Here is a 21,199-nt window from a genome sequence, read left to right as displayed (position 1 = left end):
AAGTTGGCTGTTGACGGTACCCTTCTAGCCAATCACCTATATTGAGGAACGACTCATTACACTTAGTAGTTGATGCTTAGCTTTGTTCCTATTGTAATTTTGCATGCGTCACAGATAATAAAAACGATACGACCATTTCTAAGACAGAAAGGATGTAATTTAGGTTCTTAAAATGACCCCATTGAGCCCTTTGGGATATTTTTGTTTATAAATGGATGGATATTGATAATAAAAGGAACTTAAACTTGAGTTTATAAAGTCATTCGTATAACATTTTCCCCAAAACTATGGCTCCTAACGATTTTTTCAACTCGTGACCTATCTATATCGCTTTAGTTAAGCCCAGAAGACCAAAGGATACTAATTTTCCACAAAAAAATGGGGCCGTTTTTGAGATAGAAATTTGTCATTACAAAAATAGTTATTTCTTGTTTAAAGAGAAGAGATAGTAGAATTAAAGAAATTATTGCTCTGTACAATTATTGCTCGGTTAAAGAGATAGAACTGGTAACCCAGGCGGTTTCATCGCCAGGCCCCAGTACGGCTACGCAGCAGGTGTTTATATATAGATTCTCACTGTTGATTATCTTTTAATTGAAGGTGTCCCAGTGGATCACCAGGTTAATTTAAATCATCTTCCAGTTCTCGCATTTTCACATAACCTTTAGCATAATTGTTTGTGTCTTGCAATAGCTTTTCCAAAACATTCATTAAATTACGAGAGATCCCTTAATTTAAAAGATGTGCGAGACGTCCTTCAACAGTTTTGTCAGGTCTAAAAAGTACATTTGGCTATATGAAGGTGGTTCAAAATCACCTTCAGGGCTTTGTGGCGGATGTACCGCTTAATTGATTTGGTGTTAAATTTGTCCAGGTACTTGGAAGCTGAAAACATTATATATTCAGGGTTCGATCATTGCTTACGTTGAATGAAGCTAAACCGAAACATGAGCTCAAGTTTCGGATTTGTTAGCAGAACTCTTCATAGAACAAGTGGCGTCATAAGAACAACCAAATCAATTCATTTGGAATTATGGAGGTAATAATAAAATTTTACGAAGCAAGCAGCCCCCTCCAAAGCAAACACCACCTTTCTTACTACTCTTTCTTCGGGAAAATAGAGGACTCCATAGTTGATACATTCAACCTTGAATGGTCCCAATGACTTTTAATTAACACTTGTGTAGTTTATTCCATCTTTTTTTTGGTCCTTTATTTTAATTTTGATTCGTTCCGACCCACGTTGTAGCATATCTTGTAACCACGTATTTCCTTGTGCTTCACTTCGTTTTAACTCCCAGTTCTCGCTGCCACTGATCTTCTTTTGTGGTTTGATCACAATTGATAGTCTTGTTTGTTCATTGATACCTGTGAATTTACGTCCTCTTGATCTTGTCTCAGTTGATTGTCCCGTTTGTTCATTTTAAGCAAGTGTTCATTTATGTTTTTGTCCTTCGAGTATTGTGACACTGCGAAAAAGGACACACTCTACTCTTGAGACAAAAATGGCGTAATTAACATCTTGAAATGTGCTCGTAAACACGAAGTCAGTCAAGATTTTTTCCCGAAAATTAAGACTGACATGCTCAGGTCAATGAATGAATTATTTATTTTGTTTATTTCGTGCATTCTTGTACCCAGTTTTAAGCAATTCGTTGTTATCAAAGTTTCTTTGGGATTATTTTTTTCCTTTTTTGTTTTTGTGTTTTTTAGATTTTTTTGTTTTGTTTTTTATACCAAAATGTGAATTTGACCTTTCTAACTCTGTTCGGCTGATAGTGATTTTTTGTATAATTATATTTAACTTAGGAACGTAAGTAACTTACACTGCCTTTTCAACTTGTGGGCAGGATTTCTTTGCCACCAATTTATCATAAGCCCATCTTAGGTCTCTTACAGAACATCTTCTAACAGCATGCACTAAATGACTAAAAAGTCCTGGTATTAATTCCCCTTGATCTGAAGTTAAAGCTTTGCAGATATCCTTCGCAAGTCCATAAACGAGATCTCTGTCGGCGCTACCAAGATCAGGTAAAGAGGAGTCGAAAAGCAAAGATTCTTCATTGAGATCTGAAAAATAGGGTAATTTAGTTTTCTAATATGGAATGGTGGCTGGATGGAGCCAAAATTATTATATTGGTAATTATTAGATCAGGTAAAGAGGAGTCGAGAAGCAAAGATTCTTCATCGAGCTCTGAAAAATAGGGTAATTTAGTTTCCTAATAGGGATTGGTGGCTGGATGGATCCAAAATTATTATATTCGTAAAGATTATTGGTAATTATTAGATCAGGTAAAGAGGAGTCAAAAAGCAAAGATTCTTCATCGAAATCTGAAAAATAGAGTAATTTAGTTTTGTAAAAGGGACTGGTGGCTCGATGGAGCCAAAATATTATGCTGGTAAAGATTATCGGTAATTATTGGTAATTATTAGATCAGGTAAAGAGGAGTCGAAAAGCAAAGATTCTTCATCGAAATCTGAAAAATAGGGTAATTTATTTTTCTAATAAAAACTGGTGGCTGGATGGAGCCTAAATTATTACATTGGTAAAGATTATTGGTAATTATTAGATCAGGTAAAGAGGAGTCAAAAAGCAAAGATTCTTCATCGAGATCCAAAAAATATGGTAATTTAGATTTCTAGTAGGGACTGGTGGCTGGATGGAGCCAAAATTATTCTTGGTTCAAATTCCCACGTACTTTAGTGGTTGTTTGGTTTTTACTTTTTCTAATTAATCGTTTTTTGTTTACTTTCTTCTTCTTTTTTGAATTCATTTCGACGGTTACAAACATGGACAGAGTATATTCTACGAAAAATAAACTTTAATATGTTACTTAAATTAATTTAAAAAACTGTTTCCACAAAACAAGTTTTTCAAAGAAAAGTAAATAGATCCACTAAGCCAAAAATGAACAAAAATAGAGTCAAATAATCTCCCAAACGTAAAAACTAAAACAAATCACAATCAATATGTAAATTAAACTCAAAGAAACAGAAATTACAATAAATAGCTAAGTAAAACACAAAACGAGCAAAAATCAACACCAGTAGGGCTGATAGCCCCCTCCCCTGCCTTCTCAGGACTAGAACATAACTTGCGCTTTACTGAAAACAAAATATATTTTAAATGTTTTCACTTGTTTTTACTTTCATAAATAAAAAAAAACTATCGAAACTTTAAGGAATAAATATCAGTATATGTCTATTAAACTGGCAATCCACGGTTATTTGTTGTTTTTTTTTGTTTTTAGTAAAGCCCAAGTTATGTTGTAGTCTTGCAGAAAAAATGTGGGTTATCAGCCCTACTCATGTTAATTTTCGCTTATTTTGAGTTTGACTCGGCTATTTTTTGTAATTTCTGTTCGTTTTGAGTTTCATTTAACTATTGATAGTCCGCTCCAAATCATATACGATCTCCCTTACTATAAGAACTTTATATGTCCCCAGGCCATAAATTACAACCGTTACCATGAGAGCTGTAGGTAGGGGGGCGGGATGTCTTCCTAAAATACATAATTTCTGGGCCGTTCAACTACGATGAACAAAATTGCTGTTTACAAATTTTGATTGGATATATTAAGGTAAATGATGATCGTGGAGGGGGGGGGGCTTGTTTCTCTCAAATCACTTTGACTCTTAAAACGGATGAATAATTTCCAATTTCAAATCAAATGAGCCTTATCTGAAGTTTATACGACCACCCATTCCATAAAACCTTATATCCCCTCATGGCATAGCTTACAACCCCATCCCCAAGGCACTGAGGGTTGTGTAAACACTAGGGGCATTATTATATGTTCTTTGGACGATTATGAACAAAACTGTTATCTTATAATTTCAATCAGTTGCGTTTGGCGAAAAGTGGGGTTGGCGGGGAAGGGGGGCAAATGCAATGACGGATCCAGGTTGGGGCGTGGGGGGTGCGTGCCCTTCTAACGTAGTTGTGGATTTGGGGATAATATCATGTTGCCATATTAAATATCATATTTTTCGTAGAGTGAGAACATCTTTTCATTTTTTTATGGCGGGGTGGTTTCTATAACTTACTATTTTTTGTATCAATATTTTTATATCATTTAATTTCAACAGATTTATTAGAACTTTAACTCTCAGCTGATTTTTTATTCAATTTGTGACCATTCCCACAACCTACTTACGGCGCATAAGCGTTGAAGTTCCCTTTATATTGCTGGTATTTCTTTATTCGCAAGTCTATCGGAGTGAAATATTTTGCACCTCCCGCTAAAAAAAATCCTGGATCCCTCCCTGGGCTAATGCCTCCAATCACTTTTGACTCTTATAAAGGAACTAGAGATTCCAATTTTCGACCAAATGATCATGTTCTAAAGTTAAATAACCATCCCTTCCATAAAAGCTTTAAATGCCCCCGCACCAAAGCTTAAAACCCTCACCACCAGGCTCTGTTGGTTTGTATCAACCCCAAAAGCCTTGTTTTATGATCTCGACTATTTTGAATAAAAACACCGCCTCAAAATTTCTATTGGATATATTTCTGGAAAACACGACAAGGTCAGCTCTCATATAACTTTGACTCTTAATAGAAATTCTGATTTCCAATTTAATGAGTCCCCTCCAGAGTATATACGACCACCCTTTCTATAAAAGCCTTAAATGCTCCCAGGGCATAACTTACAAACCCTGTCCTGAGAGCTGTGGGAGCGGTTTTTTTTTGCTCCAAGATATCATTTCCGGACCCTTCAACTACAATGAACAAAATTGCTATCTCCAAATTTTTATTTGACGTCTATGGGGAAATGATAAGCGTTGCGGGGGCTTGTTACTTTCAAATCCCTTTTGACTCTTAAAAAGGACACTACAACTTCCGATTTCAAATCAAATGAACCCTATCTGAAGTTTATACGACCATCCGTTTAAAAAAAAACTTATATACCCCAAGGGTATGACTTTATCCAGGGCACTGGGGGATTGTGTCAACCCTAAAGGCACTGTTATATGTTCTTTAGACTATTTTGAACAAAATCGCTATCTCACAATTTCAATCAGATTTGTTTGGTGAAAAGATGTGTGGTCGGGAGGGGGAGGGGGGTAGCTGTACTTCATCACTTTTGCCTTTTAAAGGGAGCTAGAACTTTCAGTTTCCAACCAAGCGATCCTCCTCCAAAGTTTATTCAGCCATCCCTTCCATAAGAACCTTAAATCCCACAGGGCATAACTTACAACCCTTTCCCCCAGGCTCTTGGGATTTGTATCAACCCCAAAAGCCTTGTTATACGACATTTGGATTATGTTAAATAAAATGGCTATCTCAACAACTCTATCAGATGCATTTCGGGACAGTACGACATCAGATGCATTTCGGGACAGTACGACGTGTGTGGGGAGGGGAGTAGCTGCCCTCCGTTCACTTTGACTTAAAAAAGGAGGACTAGAGCTTCTGATTACCATTCCAATGAGCCCCCTTCAAAGTTTATATGATCATGCTTTCTATAAAAACCTTATATGCCCCCAGGGCATGACTTACAACCCTTGCCCTTGGGGCTGTGTGGGGTTGTCATCCTCAAAGACATAATTTCTGGACCTTTGAACTACATTGAATGAAATGGCATGAATCTGATTGAATGTATCTCAAAATTTTGATCGGAAATATTTGGGGAAACGATGGGCGTGGGAGGGGACATTTGCCCCCTCTCACTTTCTACTATTAAAAAGCGCACTAAACCTCTCAATTTCCAATTGAATGAGCCCTTTCTGAAGTTTCTACGACACTACTTTCTATGAAAATAAAATTATATGTCCCCGGGCCATAACTTACAACCCTTGCCCTGAGGGCTGTGGGGGGGGGTCATTTCCGAAGATGTACTTTCCTGACCTTTTAACTATGTTGAAAAAATGGTTATACCAGAATTTGATCGGAAGCGTTTGGGGAAATGATGGGCGTAGGGGGGGGAGGGTACTTGCCCTCCGATCACTTTTGACTATTAGAAAGGGCACTAGTCCTCTCAGTTTTGATTAAATGAGGCCTTTTTGAAGTTTCTACGACAGTACTTTCTATATAAGCCTTATTTGCACACAGGGCATAACTTACAACCCTAGCCACGAGGGCTGTAGGGGGGGGGGGGTGTAGTCCTCAAAGACATAATTTCCAAATCTTTTACTTACGCTGAACAAAAAGTCCATCTTAAAATTTGATTGAATGTGTTTGGGAATTGGTGGGCGTGGGAGGGGGTTGGATGTCCTCCAATCACTTTCAACTATTAAAAAGGGAACTAACATCTTTAATTTCCAAATCAATGAGCCCGTTTCAAAGTTTCTATGACAAACCATTCAATATGAAGTGCCCTGGTCTAAAACCAAAAAAAAACTAACATTGTGCCCACATCGCTCTTTACTAGGGAAGGGCTGTTGGGCTGCCTAAGATAAACTTACTTATATTTCAGCAAATATTGGCTAAATTACGCGCGTAAAAGCCAAAGAAGTAAATCATGAAAACAACGGATGTAGGAAGAAAAAGATAACAATCAAATGAACATTTTGCTTCTATACAACATGGTATCAGCGTTGAAAGAAAGAAAGAATTTAAGCCATGAAAAGTAAGAAAAAAGAATATAAAATTAAAAGAGAATTCAAAGAAACAATCAAACCATAATACACAATTGCTAATTCGTGAAAAAACAGTGAAGTAAAATATAAACAAAACATTAATTGTTCCTCTCAACAGCACAAACGCAACTGGCCTGTTGGGCCAATTATGGGCGTGTTGGGACATCCAATACAAGTAGACTACATTTAATTTTAAGAGCATGGATCGTGTTGGTTATCTAAGTCAACTTCGAAGTGATTTCTATCCATCCAATTTTTTCTTCGTATTTTCTCTCTCTTTTTTTACACATATAAATGACTGCTGTGTACAGAAGCTACAAAGACATCTTAGAAGAAAAATCAGTTAAACAACTAGAGCCTATTAATTAATATTTTACTCCATTTTCAAGAATAGATTTGTTCTTAATCACTTTCAAAAATTAAAATTATTCAAGTAATAAAATAATCACTTAAATTACTGCAACATTGTATTATAATTCTAACTCAAATCTTAAGAATTAATTCATTAGTCGAAGAGAAGCGAAAAAATTGTGCTGAAATTAAGACAAAAAAAATACCTTTCTTCTTAAGACCATTTCTAACCTCTTGCCCCAAATTGTTCGTTTCCTTTAAGCCAAATACTTTTCGATGAGGCTAAGCTAAAAAATTAATTTTGAAGAAAATAGAAAATTATGCAGATTTTTTTTATTCTAGAATTTCTGAGTGGGTACATGTGCAAAGACCCGTACCCCTGCACATCTAACCAAAACTGGTATCGCAGTTTCTATATCAGCTTTTTTCGGTCATTTAAGTTATGAAATCAATAGATTTGAATACAAAACCTCCCATTTAATAAAATATAAATAGATTCTTACTTTCTGCCTTGAATGAGCTTGCTTTTTTCGTACTTTGGAGTGAAATGGAGGCAACAGCTTTTGTCTGTGCTCCTCCGCCAGCTACTGACGACAATGGTCTGAGTAGATGAGTTTCTATACATTGTGAAGATTCAACGACACCTTTGTTAACCAGCATACGGCACTCAGAATTGGCTCGGAAGATAGGAACTGTCTGGGTTTGCTATAATGGTTTTTATTGATTAAGAAATAAAAGTGCACAAATGAACGGTCATGAAGGAACTAGTTTAGTTAAAACATGTTTCAAAGAAAATTTTAGAAAAATTAGGTATTTAAATTTCTGTATCATCATACTAAAAATCAATCCATTACTTTCCCCTTTTCCTTCTACAACTGTGGATAAATATTTCTGAGATTCAGGGATTATGTTATAAAACTTGACAAGATCTTTCAGAATTTATAGCTAAATTAAATTACCTTTTTTTCTTTTTTGCTAAAAAAATAATAGACTCCTATTTATTTACAGATTCATATTCTAGCTACGGACAATATATTATTTAGTCATAGAATGTCTCATAGGTTAACATGGTACTCACAGGATGGTATGACGGCCAACTTTGTGTATCATTTTGTGGTAAATCAAAGGTTTAAAATTGATAAAGGACACTAGGGTCTATAGGAGTGTTATAATTAATGTTAAAAGTAAAGATAACCATCTACTAGTGCCTAGAGCTACTTTAAAGTTCAGATTTAGGAGGGGTAGCTACCCTCTGGGTAGTTAGGAGATTCCTTGTGGTTCCCAGTATTTGCGACTTTTTCCTACTTTTGCTAAAAGCGTTTATCCTTCTGACTCCTTAAATGTAAATTATACATCTCAGGAATTAATTTATCTCGTAATGTGAAGGATTATGTAATATACATTATATAAACTATAAGCTGCAACTATGTGACGTGTGTAATATAAGCTATGTATATCATTAAGGCTCAAGCCGCAATTTGAACAATACTTAAATAAAAAACAGTTCATATTCAATATGTATTTTTATTCCCTATAAAAAATACAGACGTCTATAGATCTCAAAACGAAAGAGAAGACAAGGTTTGATTCCAAGCCAGAAAAATCTCGAGATATAAAGTTACCAAGGAAATTATGAATACTTCTGGCATTTCCCCAAATACAGGAGTGTTACAGAAAAATGACTAATATCTAACCACATGTTTTAAAAAGTGTAACACAACATATGTAAGAATATTAAATTAAGAATATAGGAATGCCAGCATAAATTATTAAAAAAATATTGAAATTATTCCTGCCTAATTATTGTTTAGCTCAAAATCCTTTAGTGCGTCTTCAATTTCAAAACTAGATGTTTCATAATCGATCCAACCTCCATGACTTGACTTAACACAAGGATTTCCCGTTCTTCTTTTTTGTTATTTAAAAGCTTAGTGAAATCACTGAATAAAAACATCAAATCAGGGTTGTTAATTGATTACAAAACCAACTTTATTTTCATTATAAATGCCCTGTCAATCTTTAAGAATATATTTTATACCCTACTGGGATCAACTGGAATTCCAAATTTTAGAATTATGATCTATTAGAATAGCAATTATCAAAAAATCTTCTTATTTTTACTTCATTCAGAATTACGTAATTAAACAGCTCAATTTTCGGTCTTGTGAGCATTGTACAATGTGTGTTAAGTTTGTTCAAGCCCATTGTGTAATTATAATGTCAAAGGCAATAACATAATACAGTAAGTGAAAGCATGTACCCCTGAGCGACAATGACGACTTAAAAGTCTGAGCGGCATGGAAGATAATTTCTTTGTCATTGTCATTACGTTGTCTTTGTCATTACATATTTTTTTGTTTTCATCCATTTGATGCTCAATCGCATGGCAGAGGTCTGCTTTCTACAGGTAGCACTGGTTTCACCAATTGCCATCCCCCCCCCCAATTGCCAATTGCCAAATTTAAGAATCAAATTAATAAAACAACCCAAGAGTTTCTCTCTTTTTACTACGTGTACAGTTCGTTCATTTTTCTCCCTATTTGCTTTTTTATCGACTTTCTAAATTTTTCTACTTTCATTAGTTTTTAATATTTTTGACATGTTATGAATTTCTCTCTCTTTCTTATTTTTGAATTCTTATTGCATGGCGCTTAACATTCCACGAATGATTATTCCTTTGATTTTGTTATGTGTTAATGCATTCTTTAGCCACCACATATATTTTTATTTTTAAACCATTTTATATTTTGATGCCCTCTTTTTAATTTACTTAATTGAATACCCTCTTTTTACTTGCCGTTTTTGTTGTTGTTTTTTCGAAATTTTTCTTCTTATCTCTTCTTGTTGACTTCGAAATGTAAATTTGGCCAACTTGCGTCCATGATAGAAATAAAAAAAAATAATAAAGGTTTTATTTTATCCTAAGAGGGTACAAATCCGAAGAACATATAAACTTGATTTTTGGTAAGCACGTGCTGGCACTAGTTAAATAAAACCAAAAGCAGATTACTTGAAGATTTTTCAGGTAATCAAAATGCAATCTCATCTTCACTTTGATGCTAATTATTTTTACCTAGATTTATGCTTACATTCATATAGATATAATGAGCCAAATGAAAAGCTATGAAAACCGTAGTCAGCCAGCTAGCCAAACTGGCTAAGTGTTGGTTAGCATTGTAACTAAACAAAACTTACCGCAGAGGCAGAATAAGATACAGTAGGTACTGCTGAAAATCTTCCAAGGCGCCCACTGCATAGAGTCAAGTCCCGTTTCTTAAGAATAGCTCCTTTTTCAATAATGGTATAATTGGTTGGACAGCGACCAGCAACATCAGTCTAAAATTTAAAAGAGGTGTAAAGAAGCGTTATGAGTAATTCAGCCCAATCAAAAAAATATTACGCTTTACGACGCATCAGGACAAGCCAAGAACTCATTTGGCCTCCTCCAAGACTGAATACAATAAGTTTGAGCATCCAACAAACATTTACATTCTTTTTCAGCACCAATAAGACACTTTATGTCAATGGAAACGGTGTTGTATGATGTTTATCATTTCATTTACTGAACAAAAACTATTTACGAGATCTTAACACAACCATATCCCCTAAAAATGCAAGGGCATAATATGGAGAAGGGATAGTAAAATAAATCCACAAAATTCAATAAAAAATACTTATACCTTAGAGGGGGTTAAAAAAAAAAAACATGAAAAACATGAAACCAGCTTAATCACCTAAATCATATTAAGAGAACGGTCCATTTCTCAATAGCCTTTGAAATTACTCACATCAAAATTTTTGTCAGTAATCTGATTATTTATGAATTCACCATTTACATGTGAATTCTGACTTATTAAATTATAATATCAAAAGTAATGATTAAAGCAATTTAAAAGGTTGTTAAGAAATAGATTGTTTTCTAAATATGATCTTAATGATTAATTTTACAGGGTAAAATAAAACAGTAATAAACTGATAGAACATTAAATCCTTAAAATTAGTGTTTTATTTTGATTGATGTATGTTAAGGTAGAATTTGAGTGTTTGAGTTAAGGGTAGTAGGGTACATGATGTTGTAGTTATTTTTTTGTTTTTATTCCTTCAGAGGTTAGTCTTAATTATTATTGTATACATTGAGATTAAGCTTATTTATTCTTTAAACATTTCTGTGTCTTTAGTCAAAACACTCATATTTGAAGAAGTCTTAGGTAGTTCAAAACAAAGAGCAAGGGACCCTGATGAGAGCAAAATATTGCAGTGAACATAAGTGAAACAAATCAGAAAAAAAAAAACAGAAGAAAAAGGTAAAGTCAACACTTTGCCTTTCCCGAAAGGGAAGTATTTGAGACATTTAGTCTACAAGTGGTGTTTTCATTAAATTAGATTTTAACCAAATTAACTACTGTCCCATTTTCCAAACTGCTTTCTCCTAATAAAACATAACTTTTAAAATAATCTGGTCATTGAAAACAAAGAGACAAGAAGAAACTTAATCTCATTTATTAAATGAGAATATTAAAAGTAGTGATTTAAGCGAATTTAAAAGGCTGTTGAAAAATATATTGTTTTCTAAATATGATTTTAATTATTAATTTTATAGGGTACATAACTGAGAGTATAAAATGATATTAAGTCATTAAAATCAGTCTTTTATTTTGATGGGTGTGTATTAAGGAAGAAGCTGAGTGTTGAGTTGGGGGTAGTAGGGTACACGATGTTGTAGTTATATTTTGTTTTTTAAATCCCTTCTGAGGTTAATCTTAATTATTATTATCTTCATTAGGATTAAGCTTAATTATTATTAAGACATTTCTGTGTCTTTAGTCAAAACACTCATACTCGGAGAAGTCTTGGGTATTTTAAAACAATAAGTAAGGGACCCAAACGAGAGTAAAATATCACAGTGAATACTAGTGAAACAAATTCAGAAAAAAAGCAGAAAAATACAAAGTCAATAAGAAAATTCAATAAAACACGGATGATAAACAGATATACATCATATTTGGGTTTCTTATATTAGCATCTTGATTTGACAAGAATACACTGATGTTGTAGAGATTGAAAAGAAAAAAAATTCTTAATAAAATTATACTATTCCAATAACAAAAGAAACAAAAATCGAAAAAAATATATCCTTTTACTGATAGTACAGTATATACTTATTTGAATGAGGATGACATCTTACTACTACTGCTAACAACAACTTACTGCAGCACCAAACCATCTGAGGCCAACACAGTTACACACGCTCCTCCTCCATCCCAATCTTTTATGGTTTCTATTTTAAGGAAAATCACTAATAAAAACATGGTATACATGAATAGCTTAGGATTGGTCAAGTTAAGACTAATAGGCATGGATATTTAACAAAACTGAAATCATATATATATATATATATATATATATATATATATATATATATATATATATATATATATATATATACCAATGTAAATTTCTCTTTGTTTTTGTTCTCAATTTCTCTAAAATAAACACAACATTTTGAAGTTGTATAGGAAAAAGAAAAAAAATTTGAAAAAAAAGTGAATTAATAACAAAATAATGCAAAAATTGGAAAGTTTAAAAAAAAAATTTTAAACTACCTCAATAGTAGAATCAGCAAATTTGAGACTGTCTGGTGTATGTTGCAAAAGAGAAAGAACTGCCTTCTTGATGTTGAGAGCCCAAGTAACTTCCTCATCATTTGGACAAACCTTTTCAATTGTTCCATCTCTAAATGAGAATAGTAAAGGTTGTTTTTCTAGTGGCCCTGCATCAACCTAAAAGTAGAAACACATGGTAATAAATGTTTGTGGGTGAATATCACAGAAAGAAATATAGGTTATTATAGACAGAGCATAACAAAGTTGTTGAACCTAAAAATTGAAGTCTCCAGATTCATAATTGGGAGGGAATCTAAGAATAAAGACTACTAATACTACTAATAGCTCACTGCAGCACCAAGCCGCCTGAGGCCAACAAAGCTACGCAAGCTCTTCCTCCAATCTAATCTATTCAAGGCCTCCCTCTTTACACCCTCTCAGGAAGTTCTCATTTCCTTTAAATCTTTATTAATGACATCCTCCCAACCCAGACAAGGACAACCTGCTTTTTGTGTAGCCCCAGACGGTTGGCCAAAAAGGACAATCTGTCATCCTTCATCTGCAGAACATAGAATAGCCATCTCAACCTTTCTTTCATTATAGCCCTAGAAAACAGGATTGAACCACATTTTTCATACAACCTACTGTTTGAAATACGGTCATTCAGCCAGGTACCCAGAACAATCTGTATGCAATTTCTCTGGAAAACATCTAGTAAATTTTCATCTGCTTTTTGGAGCGCCAATTCTTCAGAGCCATATTTGACCACTGTCATCACTGTAGCTTTCAATATTCTAATCTTGGTTTGCAGACTTATCTTCCTATTCTTCCAAACTTTTTTTAACTGTGAAAAAACACCCTGAGACTTGGCTATTCTACTTTTAACATCTTCACTGCTCCCACCATCTTTACTAATAATACTACCAATGTAAGCAAAGCTGCTAACCTGATCAATCTTTTCACTACCCAACGTCACCTTTTCATTTTCACTTATTCCTAGCCTTAGTGACTTAGTTTCCTTCACTTTAAATTTCAAGCCTATTCTAGCACCCTGAGCTTGCAAAACCTCTAAAACTTCATTCATTTTGCTCACACTTTCATCTAATATGCTTAAATTATCAGCATAATCTAAGTCAAGGAGCGTTTTTCCTTCCCATTTCATTCCGTGATCTCCAATTGCCTTTCCTGTGCTCCTTAAGACAAAGTCCATCAAAAAAATTCATATAGAGGGGGATAGAACACAACCCTGCTTAACTCCTGATTTAATACAAAAGCAGTTTCTAACCTCATTTCCTACCTTAACTGCAGCAGTATTATTCTCATACATAGCACAAATCACTTTGATGTATTTTTCTGGTATATCATACAAGGATAAGACCTTTGCTCATGCTCTTCTATCAACAGAATCGAAAAGCTTGCTCATAATCAATAAAACTGAGGACCAAAGGTGTTTGACAACAAAGGGACTTTCCAATTATTAACCTAAGAGTGAAAACTTGGTCAACACATCCTCTACCTTTTCTAAAACTGCACTGTTCTTCCCTTAAAACTTTATCTAAAGCATCTCTCAGTCTAAAAAATATCATATTACTCAGTAATTTGCTACCTACAGAGACTAGACTAATGCTTTGATAATTATGACACTCACTCTTGTCACCTTTCTTATACAGTGGTTTAATTAAGGATTTCTTAAAATCATTAGGCACTTCCCCTTTTTCAAAAATCATGTTCATAATCTTCAGTAGCTTATTCCTAACCTCAGAGCCACCATTATTTAAGAAACTCATTTATCACACTATCAGCACCTGGAGCCTTATTATTTTTTAATCCTTTTCCTTATCACTAATTGTGGCCCCATTTCTATCTTTAACTGGGACTAGTCTGGATTGTCTACTCCCTTTCAATTTATTAACATGCCAGTATAAAATTTTACTATTATGCCATCTACCTGCATCTTCCAGATCCTCAGCAATTTTATCCATGGCCTCCCCTTTACATCTCCTTAGTTCATATCTTAATGCTTTCTCCACTTTCTTTACATTCCTTTTGTTTTCATATGACCTATCACTCAGATAATTCTTGTACAAACCCCTTCTACTCTCTATTAAACCTAAAGCTTTTTCACTAATACTCCTAGTTGCAGTCTTAGCACTCTTCCCTAAGACATTATCAGCAACTTCACAAATTGCTTTTCTAAAATTATTCCATCCACCTTCAACATTGTAAAATTTTAAACTCTCAAGTTTAGTATTCAACTGTTCCTGGAAGTTTTTTCTCAGATTTTCATCCTGGAGTCTACCAGCATCACAACTTTCTGGGAAGTAGTTACCATTCCAAAATTTCAGCTTTAAATTAACCTTAGACACTACTAGATGGTGATCTTTACTTTTAACATCAATAACAGCACTCCTATACACCCTAGTAATAAGGTTTGCTGTCTTACCATCATGTGAATACCATGTCAAATTATGGGCCATTTTGTTCATTGGTGCCCTTGTCAAATTGGGCCTCCCCCAAGATTCTGCTCTAGATCTGCCCATGGTTTTAGTGGTAAACCTGTGGAGAGTTGAGGCCATCTCTCCCTTTTGGTTTTTTCAGTTAAATTTTGGCTGTTTTTTTTTTTATTTTGAAAAAACATATTTCAAAAAACATATATCTAAAACATAGAGGAGTACCTCTTCTATCAAGCTTCAATTTTTACATAAATCTATAGAAATGATAGGGAGGAAAGGTTATTAAAATTCTATGTACTCTATAAAATTTGAAGAAAATCAAATTTGACTATTGTATGAAGTCAAATAATTAAATATTGAACAATTTGGTATAATTCTAGTTAATTGATTTCTTGCTATCTTGGAAAGGGTTTAGGTTAGGAAAATGAAACTTTCAGGGATGGATCTAAAGGCTAAAGTATGTCCCAGGAAGGTATTTTAACATACCCACCTCTACTCCTTCTCTCTCTAGAGGGCCCTCAAATTTACCTACATGACAGGTCTATACCTATTTATATTTTGGCAAAACAACATTTTACCTTAATTTTTAGTTACTAGTTGCTTTTTCTCAGCCTTTAGTTCTTAAAATGCAATTCCTGTTATTTGAGTAGAATTTTTAGCTGTTGTTGTTTTTTTCAAAATTTAGGAAATGTATTTGCATATTTTTAAAACCTTATAAAATGGAATTGAGCAAAGTTATGAAGCTGAAAACAACTTTATTGAACTTCAGATAAGCAGAAGATCTATTTTGCAAGGTTTCACTTTTATAACACACACGTTTTTAAAGGTCATCAAAGGTCAGGGCCCTCTATAGGGAGAAGGAGTAGAGGTGGGTATGTTAAAATACCATCCCAGGACATAACTTAGTCTGTAGATTCATCACTGAAAGTTTCATTTTCCTAAGCTAAAGCCTTTCTGAAATGGCAAGAAGTCAATTAACTAGAATTTTATCAAAGTTTCATTTTCCTAATTTAAACCCTATCTGAGATAGCAATAAGTCAATTAACTAGAATTTTTACCAACAATTTAGCCAAAGAGTTATTAAAAAGGGGCTGTCACAGATGATGTGACTTTCAACACGGTGGAAATCACTCCAATGATTATTTTCTGTAGGCCAACCTCTGTGGCAAACTGTTTTCTCTGCTATGTTAGCTGCTTATAGCCTACCAGCTGTTTAATTTATTCCTAAAAGTTACTACAATCGTTTATGCTTCATAATTTAGATTAATTTTATGTGTGATTTACATTACAATTTTGCAATTCATTAGGCTACCAGGATTATTACAGTAGGCCTACAATCATTGCAACACATACAAAACTGCTACAGATACCTTGAGAGTCCATGGTGGAGATGACCAACCAAGGCATGAAAAGCGAAATCCCTAAAGGGCTTTACAACTACTTTTTACAGCAAATTACATCATTTTACAATTGCTTTTATCAATTGCTTTTAACAGCAATTGATAAAATAAAGCGTTTTCAAATTCAAACGAATTGCTAACGGGGACGCCATCTATTTTAAATATTGCGTGCTTCTAATATAACAGGTAAAAAAAGGTCAAGAATACGGCATTAGACTTTACAGCCCCTACAGGCGGTGCTGATCTCCGTTTCTTGGCCCATAAGCCAGGAAGTGCAATGAGGGGTTGGGGGCCAACCATCCTGTGCTTTCGCACACCCTTGCTGTTTACCTTCCCCAGATTTATCCAAGTACTCCATTTAGACCTGGATCGACTCTGGCTGAGCTTACAGAGTCACGCCACTGACCCCCATCCCAAACTAAATAATTGGTAATCTAGGATTCGAAACTTCACCCTCTCAGACAAAGGATTACGATTTCTAAGGAGTAACAGACAGTATTAGCAGAAGAAGCATTTAATCCAATTGAATTTACCGATCCTACCAAGTATATAAAATTAAAATTCAAAACCTGAAGGTCAGAAATAACACCTGCCCCACTTGCTCAAAATACTTTTCATTTCTTTCTTTTACAAGTTTAGTGTCAGTTTTGTCACAAGAAAGCAATTTCGGCTCATTCTTAGAGATTAAATGTGAAGTAACATTGACATAAAAAAGCAAAGAAATCTGAATCAATTTCCGTACTGATTAAACTCCATAAGAAACAAACAGCACTTTTGCGTTTGCTATTTCTTTTTTTTCCGACAACAAAATTAATAAACAATAGCTAAAACGAAGAATTAATTCAATTTCTTTCAGAAAATATTTAATATGTGAAGAACAATATTTTGCAAAATAGAACACAGATTTCCTGAAATCATTTGCAATGGACAAGTGTCGCTCTTTATTACTGCTTTTCGGGAGTAATTACATGTAGAAGAACAATAGTGATTGCTAGGTTAGTAAATCACTGATTAGCAACAGTTAGGAACACAAAAGATTCTCTTTGATATCAGCAGTCTCGGACCTAAAATACTAACGGTGGATAAACTTCACCCCTGTATAATTTAATCTATATTTTTTCACCTATTGAGGGCTATTGAAAAAAGGCGGGATTTCTTGTATTTTGTCTTTCACCATAAGAAAGCTAGTCGGTCAATAAGTATAGTACCAGACATCAGCAATAGATACATAAGGTTAAGAGATACAGGAGGTGAGTGGATAAGTTTTACTCATCTTTAGTACTTGGGCATCTTTTTCTGCTTTCAGTCAGTAATTTAATTTCTCAATGACTGAGGCTGACAATTATTCAATTTAATTTTTAAATTTTTTTAAGACTTTTATTCATCAATATTTGGATTTGTTAACTTAATGTTTAATAAAGGCGTTCATTTTAATTTATTGTGAACCTACATCTGCATTCAACTTCTTTATGTAATTGACGAGGTTGTACTAATGTTAGAAAGACCAGGCGTTGACCTATGTACCTTGTGTATGGCAAGATGAATATATCTTTCATAAACTTGTTTATCATTTACGCACACATTGCATACCGCCTGGGACAAAAGCTTCGTCAGCAACGTGACTTAATGATAACTTTCTAAGAGACGCTGGTAAAGTCACATGCGCAACAACGCTATGAAACGCAAGGTCTACCACTTTGACTTGGAGAAACCATCGAAGACATACTAAAGGTGAACACTGTCTGTCAAATAACAGCCTCAAGAGAGGACAAACAGCTAGTTTTCCCAGTCAGTAAGTGCCGCAAAACCACTCATCAATGTACCTCCTGGCAGAAATCACTCTGTAGCGAGCAGTGATCATTATTCTGCCTAGAGTACGTACCAGAATTGTCCAAAGACGTTGGATACCAGTGAGTTCCATCCCAATCATTTCAAATAAACATTAGCTGAGATCATCGATGTCAAAGATGAAGGGGTATAATACACCTAACTTCAATAGTAATATTCCTCTGAATACCTCTTTGGAGTTCCAGGGTTAAATATCATCACTAATACTAATAATTTATGAAAAATATTCGGGGATTGTGGGTTTACTAAAAAAACTATGACATTGTGAATTATGAACATCGATCAAACATAATGTCAATGAAGGTTTTAAGATACTACTATAAACAAACACCAAAAACAAGAAGAACAATAGGGAATTTCTCAAGACAGTGGGAAACAAATTAGAATGAATATTTCGGCCCTATGTCCAAGGGCCGTCCTCAGCAATACAAAAATATATAAGAAAAAATAAATTACAAGAGGATAAAATCAATAAAACCAAAGTGAACTGTTTTTGAAAACAGTCCCAGCATCCTTAACTCAGCGAAATTCAACCAGGACTCTTGAGTACTGGGTCTTGAGTCTTGAGTCCCCGGGTTTCACTCACTAGTGCAACTCTACTCGACAACATTTTTTTAACGACTCCAGCCACGTCTTCACAGGTTGTTCTAAGGGATTTTGCTGATCATTTTTTGTTAATTTCCGATGTGAAATATCAGCTTCAGACAAAAAAGTACCAGAAATATCACACCAGAATATCAATAAAAAAAAAATCCGGACTGTTTAAAGAATAAATTGAATATTATCGATTGATCTCTTGTATTTGATGCTGAAGAAGTAAACTTACAACGGCTCATTTTTTCGAAAAACTTAACGCTGCTTTCGATGAGTCACGCCCCAGAGTAAAAACACGAAAAGAAGAATATAATCAACCCATTCAACCGTGAATATCGCCCTCCCTTTTGGCCTCAATAAGACAAAAAAAACCATCTATATAAAAAACTGTTATCATTCCCAAGTGAAGAAAATAAAACAACTTTCAAAAAATACAAAAATCTACTTTCAAAAATAATAAGTAATGCTAAAACAAAATTTTATTTTGATTCTTTTAGAGAAGTAAGTAAGTCACCAACGAAAATTTGGGAGCTAATCACATGCTTAAATCGATCACAAAGAACTTCTACACCATCAGAAATAAAGGACACTCATGGTCATATAATTGAAAGGGAGCTAGAAATAGCTAATTACATGAATTTGCATTTCGCGTCAATTGGACAATCGTTGGCCAAAAAGCTCCAACATAACCTGCCCTTGGTCAGTGTGATTATCGTACATACCTTGTAAAGCCTTCTGTAAAATCTATGTTTTTAATACCCGTAACAGAGAAAGAGCTTGCCAATATTGGTAAGCTTTTAAAGAATGGGAATTCCCTGGGGACTGATGGATCATCTAGGAGCATTGTGAAAATTATTTTACCGAGTATTAATAAAGTAATGTGTCATTTAATAAATATGTCATTTAGATCAGGGGCTTTTCCGGATTCATTTAAGAAAGTAAAAGTTATACCACTGTATAAAAGCTCCAACCGGAGTAATTGCACGAATTACAGATTCTTTCAGGTTTTTCTAAATTAATGGAGCGGTGTTTTTATAATCAAGTGTATAATTTCTTTATTTCGATTGATTATTTTTCAAAAAATCAGTATGGGTTTAGAAAGGGACATAGTACGCAGTATGCTATTCTGACAATGGTCCGATTTATTCACGAATATTTTGATGAAAAAATGGTACCGGCAAGTATTTTTTTGGATCTTGAGAAGGTATTTGACACGATTTGTTACGAATTATTGTTGTTTAAATTAAGCCATGGCGGGATACGAGGACCAGCGCACGATTTTATTGTATCTTACCTAACAGTTGATCCCAAGTAACAACTATCAATAAAACAGTTTCGAATCCCTGCTTATTGCCCAATATTGGTGTTCCTCGGGGTTCAATTCTGGGATCACTACTCTTCCTAATATAGATAAATGACCTTCCATCAGCAACAGAAACCAAGAGCCTGAATGTCCTTTTCACTGATGATACTGGATCAACACTTACAGGGCATTCGGAAGAGGATGTCACAGAGATGCTGAAAATCGTGATTTCCCAGCTGATTGTTTGGCTAAAAGCTAATCTTTTGTCATTAATCGTCGCCAAAATGAAATTAATCATTTATAGTAGACTTTGACAAAAAGTAAAAGTAATTTCAATTATAAGTGATCAGGCTACACATATTCAAATTCAAAGGGTAACTTTACTCTAGTATCTTGGTATAACTATTAATAAAAATCTATCGTATAAAGAACATTGTAATAGATTACGCGTTAAAGTTGCCCAAGGAGTTTTTGGAATGAGGAGGCTTCAGCATTTTTTCCCTTATGAAATTCTACGCCTCATTTATTTTGCCTTGGTGCATTCCCATCTTACGTTATATCCTCTGATCTATTTTAACAACATTCAAATATCATGTGAAACTGAAACAGACTCTTTAAACTGGGATCTTTGAATTTTGCAAAGATATTTACCGTCGCCTTCGTCCTATCCAAATAAATCTAAAACTGAAACTATATATTTATTAACTAATATTTTGCCTGTCTCAGAATTATTCACTCTTCATTCTTTTTTTATTTAAAGTAAAATATGACCACTCGGAACTGCCTTCGTACTTTCGTACGAGAAATTTTTTCCCTGTGCAATCTGACCATGTTTATGAAACCCGTAATAAATGGAAAATGCAGCCTCTGAAATTAACCACTGAAAGATCATGGTTCTCGCCATATTATCTGATCGTAGGGTCATAGCATCATAGTCATAGCATTCAATAATTGTTATTATCTCTACCAGTTGTTTCTATAACCTGTAAACTCATACCTTTACCTAATTCTTTAAATTTCTTTTCAAGATCAGCTGCTTTAGAATCAAGACGGTTACGTACAAAT

At 34.2% G+C, this 21,199-nt stretch overlaps 1 protein-coding gene across 4 annotated transcripts in view; it reads right to left on the bottom strand.

Moving 5' to 3' along the window:
- LOC136034973 (apolipophorins-like) overlaps positions 1-21,199 on the bottom strand; it is a 309,320-nt gene that overhangs the window by 269,600 nt on the left and 18,521 nt on the right. For all 4 annotated transcript variants that reach the window (XM_065716535.1, XM_065716534.1, XM_065716532.1 and 1 more), the window contains exons 4-7: positions 12,537-12,713; positions 10,129-10,269; positions 7,437-7,638; positions 1,827-2,070 (exon numbers count right to left, since the gene is read on the bottom strand). In XM_065716535.1, the coding sequence (XP_065572607.1) occupies positions 1,827-2,070; positions 7,437-7,638; positions 10,129-10,269; positions 12,537-12,713 (764 nt within the window). The remainder of the gene's footprint in view (positions 1-1,826; positions 2,071-7,436; positions 7,639-10,128; positions 10,270-12,536; positions 12,714-21,199) is intronic.

The sequence above is a fragment of the Artemia franciscana genome, chromosome 13 (assembly GCF_032884065.1).
Source record: "Artemia franciscana chromosome 13, ASM3288406v1, whole genome shotgun sequence".
Taxonomy (NCBI): domain Eukaryota; kingdom Metazoa; phylum Arthropoda; class Branchiopoda; order Anostraca; family Artemiidae; genus Artemia; species Artemia franciscana.
Note: the sequence above shows the minus strand (reverse complement) of the source record. Positions and strands in the feature narration are given on the sequence as shown.